We start from the raw sequence: 407 nt of genomic DNA on the forward strand, positions 1-407 counted from the left end.
TGAAACATTGTTTGCTTTTACGCTAAAAAGCGTGTTCTTATTATTACAGGTCCTACATACTGGCCGTCATTGTTCCCCGAATTCTGTTCTGGAAGAAGTCAGTCGCCAATTGACCTGAATGACGACGATGACACACTTGAGACTTCGACGGATGACTGGGTGCTTGACAGATACGATATTATTCCGAAGAAAATGATTATTAAGAACAATGGACACACAGGTAAACAGACTTTCTATGCATTTTTTTCCCTGTGATGTGAATGCTATAAGATAAACAAGGGAAATATGAATGATAAAGTATCCATGGGAAGTTCGCTGAGATTCATACTTTCTTGCTTTAAAAAAGTGTTAACAATATTTTTTTTTCCGGTAAAAATAAAAATGCAGTATATTTCTCGTATATTGCT

General features: G+C 35.9%; 1 protein-coding gene across 1 annotated transcript in view; it reads left to right on the forward strand.

The window, feature by feature from the left end:
* The window catches only part of LOC119589344 (carbonic anhydrase 1-like), a 35215-nt gene that overhangs the window by 31960 nt on the left and 2848 nt on the right, over window positions 1-407 (forward strand). Inside the window, exon 6 of the mRNA XM_037937964.1 lies at window positions 50-220. Within this exon, the coding sequence (XP_037793892.1) occupies window positions 50-220 (171 nt within the window). The remainder of the gene's footprint in view (window positions 1-49; window positions 221-407) is intronic.

The sequence above is a fragment of the Penaeus monodon genome, chromosome 25 (assembly GCF_015228065.2).
Source record: "Penaeus monodon isolate SGIC_2016 chromosome 25, NSTDA_Pmon_1, whole genome shotgun sequence".
NCBI lineage: Eukaryota > Metazoa > Arthropoda > Malacostraca > Decapoda > Penaeidae > Penaeus > Penaeus monodon.